This window comes from Lepus europaeus, chromosome 22 (assembly GCF_033115175.1).
Source record: "Lepus europaeus isolate LE1 chromosome 22, mLepTim1.pri, whole genome shotgun sequence".
In the NCBI taxonomy this organism is placed as follows: Eukaryota; Metazoa; Chordata; class Mammalia; order Lagomorpha; family Leporidae; genus Lepus; species Lepus europaeus.
Genome location: NC_084848.1, coordinates 14,003,987 through 14,007,135, shown reverse-complemented (window position 1 = coordinate 14,007,135; position 3,149 = coordinate 14,003,987). Strand labels below are relative to the sequence as shown.

The 3,149-nt window shown below is 53.1% G+C and overlaps 1 protein-coding gene across 1 annotated transcript; it reads left to right on the top strand.

Moving 5' to 3' along the window:
- The first annotated feature begins 226 nt into the window (after positions 1 to 226).
- Positions 227 to 1,000, top strand: LOC133751638 (zinc finger protein SNAI1-like). Its single transcript, XM_062181818.1, has one exon. It carries the CDS (start codon positions 227 to 229, stop codon positions 998 to 1,000), a length of 774 nt encoding a protein of 257 aa, XP_062037802.1.
- The last annotated feature ends 2,149 nt before the right edge of the window (positions 1,001 to 3,149 follow it).

The following is a 3,149-nucleotide window of genomic DNA, read 5'->3' as shown; positions in this document are numbered from 1 at the left end:
GACTGAAGAAAAATGCCTCAGATTGAAACATCAAGGTGAGTTGTAGTCTCGATCAATACAAATCCTTGGAGGAAATGATGATACGCATACGACCATCTAACTTTACAAAAGAATCCATCTACACAAGTCTACAAACCAGGACCCGGACACGGCGCCCACCCACAGTGCCTCGCGCGCAGCTCCCAGCGGCCCCTGCGCGCCATTGGCGCCAGCGAGCTCCGCCATCATGCCGCGCTCCTTCCTCGTCAGGAGGCCTCAGGCCTGCCGCCCAAAGCCCAACTACAGCCAGCTGCCAGACTCTCATTCTGCAGGGTTCGCCTCCCGGGGGCCCTGCGACCCGGCCCACCTGCGGGCGGCCTTGCCAGCCCCCGTGCTCCTCAGCCCCTCGGCCGCCCTGCCCACACTCATCTGGGACTCTCTCCTGGCCTCCCAGGCCACGCCGCTGGGCCCTGCCTCCCGTCAGCCCCAGGCGCGCCCCGCGGCTGGGCTGACCACCCTGTCAGAGGAGCGCAGCCTGCCGTCGTCGGCTCCTTCCTCGTCCCCCTCCACCGCAGCCTCTCCTCTGGACACTGAGGCCTGTGCCGCCATCCCGGCCTCGGGCCAACTGCCCGTGCAGCCAGGCCGGCTTTGGGCGGCCAAGGACCCCCAGCCCCGCAAGGCCTTGGGCTGCAAAGACTACTACAAGGAGTTTGGCAGCCTGGGCGCGCTCCAGGGGCACTCCCGGAGCCACGCCCTGCCAACCGTCTGTGGCACCTGCGGCAAGGCCTTCTCCAGGCCCTGGCTGCTGCAGTGCCATGTCCGCACGCACACCGGCGAGAAGCCCTTCTCCTGCTCGCACTGCAGCCGCGCCTTCGCCGACCGCTCCAATCTGCGGGCGCACCTGCAGACCCACCTGGCCGTCAAGAAGTACCCATGCGAGAGGTGCTCCCGCACCTTCTCCCGCATGTCCCTGCTCCACAAACACCAGCACTCCTCCAGCTGTTCCGGGGACGGACGCTGACCCTGAAGTCCCTCCCAACTCCGGAAGGAAGGACTCCCGCATCCTCCCTACTGCCACGGACTCTCGCTCCCCCCCACAGACCCACTTCCTGCTGCCGCAGCCCCACAGGACTTCCACAAAGACCATTTTCTGGCCCTGTGCTCTCTGTGGTGGCTCGCTCTGTGGACGCTGGAAGAGGCCTTCCCGTGGCCATTTCTGTGACTGGCTGATGAGAGCAGCGTGCAATGGAGACGCCTTCCGGCCACAGCTGCTCTGGAGCACTTCTGACTTAGGCTTTCTCTGGGGGGTTGTGTGTCTCAAGCTGCTTGGATAGGGGCGCTTTGAGCTACAGGACAAAAGCTGACAGATTGGGAGACTCCTACCGCTGAGGGGACGCCACTCTGCTAACCCCATTCCACCTGCCCGAGATACTCTCAGACCACCCTCCTCAGAGGTAGGATTGACTGCAGTAATCTGCCCCCATCCTCATCCACAGAGCCTAAGGACATAACTGCTCCAAGATGCCCCTGGGCCTGTGCAGCTGTTTCAGCTGCTTGTTTGTCATGGCAGCACCTGTTTTGTGGGCAATTTAACAGTGTCTCAAAAAGGACTGTGAATAATGGCCATCACTTCTCCCCGGGCAAGTGGGGAACTTTGGCCTGACTCATGTGTCTGCCTGAACTATTTTAGGGGCCTGACAGGTGGGCCTGGATGGAAAATGTTTACATTTCTATGGGTACACTGGCATTTAATTACAAGTAATAGTTGCACTAAGGAAATATTTTTTGTATAGTTATACAGACAGTTTATTGATATGTCATAAATCAGTTAAGAGGTCTCAACAAATTCCATACAAACCAAGTTTTTGGTATATTTGACAATAATATATTTTTGGGTTTTTTTTTTTTTTTTTTTGACAGGCAGAGTGGACAGTGAGAGAGAGAGACAGAGAGAAAGGTCTTCCTTTGCCGTTGGTTCACTCTCCAATGACCGCCGCGGTCGGCGCACGGTGCTGATCCACAGGCAGGAGCCAGGTGCTTCTCCTGGTCTCCCATGCGGGTGCAGGGCCCAAGCACTTGGGCCATCCTCCACTGCACTCCCCGGCCACAGCAGAGAGCTGGCCTGGAAGAGGGGCAACCGGGACTAGAACCCAGTGTGCCAGCACTGCAAGGCGGACAATAATATTTTAAAATAAATTACAGAGAGATAGTAAATCAATTTGAGCTTTATACCAAAAGGTTTGGGGGACAAGGGCATTGGAGGTTTGAAGTGAGAAAATAATATGGCCATGTTATATGTGTTATACAGCTCAGTCTAGATGTAGCATGGAGGATCACCCTGAGCCAAGAAATCTGGCTAGAATTAGAAAGGAATCTAGATGAGAGTAATTAATTAAGGCAAGATAAGCACAGGAGGAATGTGGAGAGAGAGATGCATTTTGAGAGGCATTAAAGATCTAGAAACTGATGACTTGCTGATTAGATATGGATGAATGAGTGGCAGGGATCTAAAATTCAGAGTTCTGATTTGGGTAATGAATGTGGCAGTATTTCATGGAGGTAGCAACCAGAGGAACCAGTGAGAATGACAGCCTCACCTGAGCTCAGGATTCTCATATAGCATAGAAGTGGTAGCTAAAGCTACTGGAACAAATGAAGTCAACAAAGAAAGCATACAGAGTGAGAGGGACAAGGACCCTAGGAGCACTCTTAAGAAACACCAACATGTAAGATCTCAATGCCCTTGAAAAAGATTAAGTAGGAATAGCCACAGATTGATCAGTCAGACCAGTTTCTTAAAAGGAAGAACAAGTGTAAGAAAGAAGGCAGAGAGGCAAATACAAACCTATTCTCAAAAGAAATCAGACAAACCAAGGAGAAAAGCTATCCACTGGATTTTCAGTTGTGCAGCTGAACTTAGGAGGAAGAGTTTCAGCAAAATGTCAGGGTTGGACATGGGGATGGTGTGGATGAAGAGTGAGTGTGAGGTGATTAAATGTAAATGGTAATTGAGGCTATTCTTTCATGAGGTTTGGCTGAGCAGTGAAGTAGAGAAAAAACATGGTGGTAGCCTGAGGGTTACCTGGCTCCAAAGAACACCAAGGTTTTCACATAGGTGGAACTGAATATAATTATCAGGAGTGAGGGAGGAAGGATCATTTCGCTGAGAT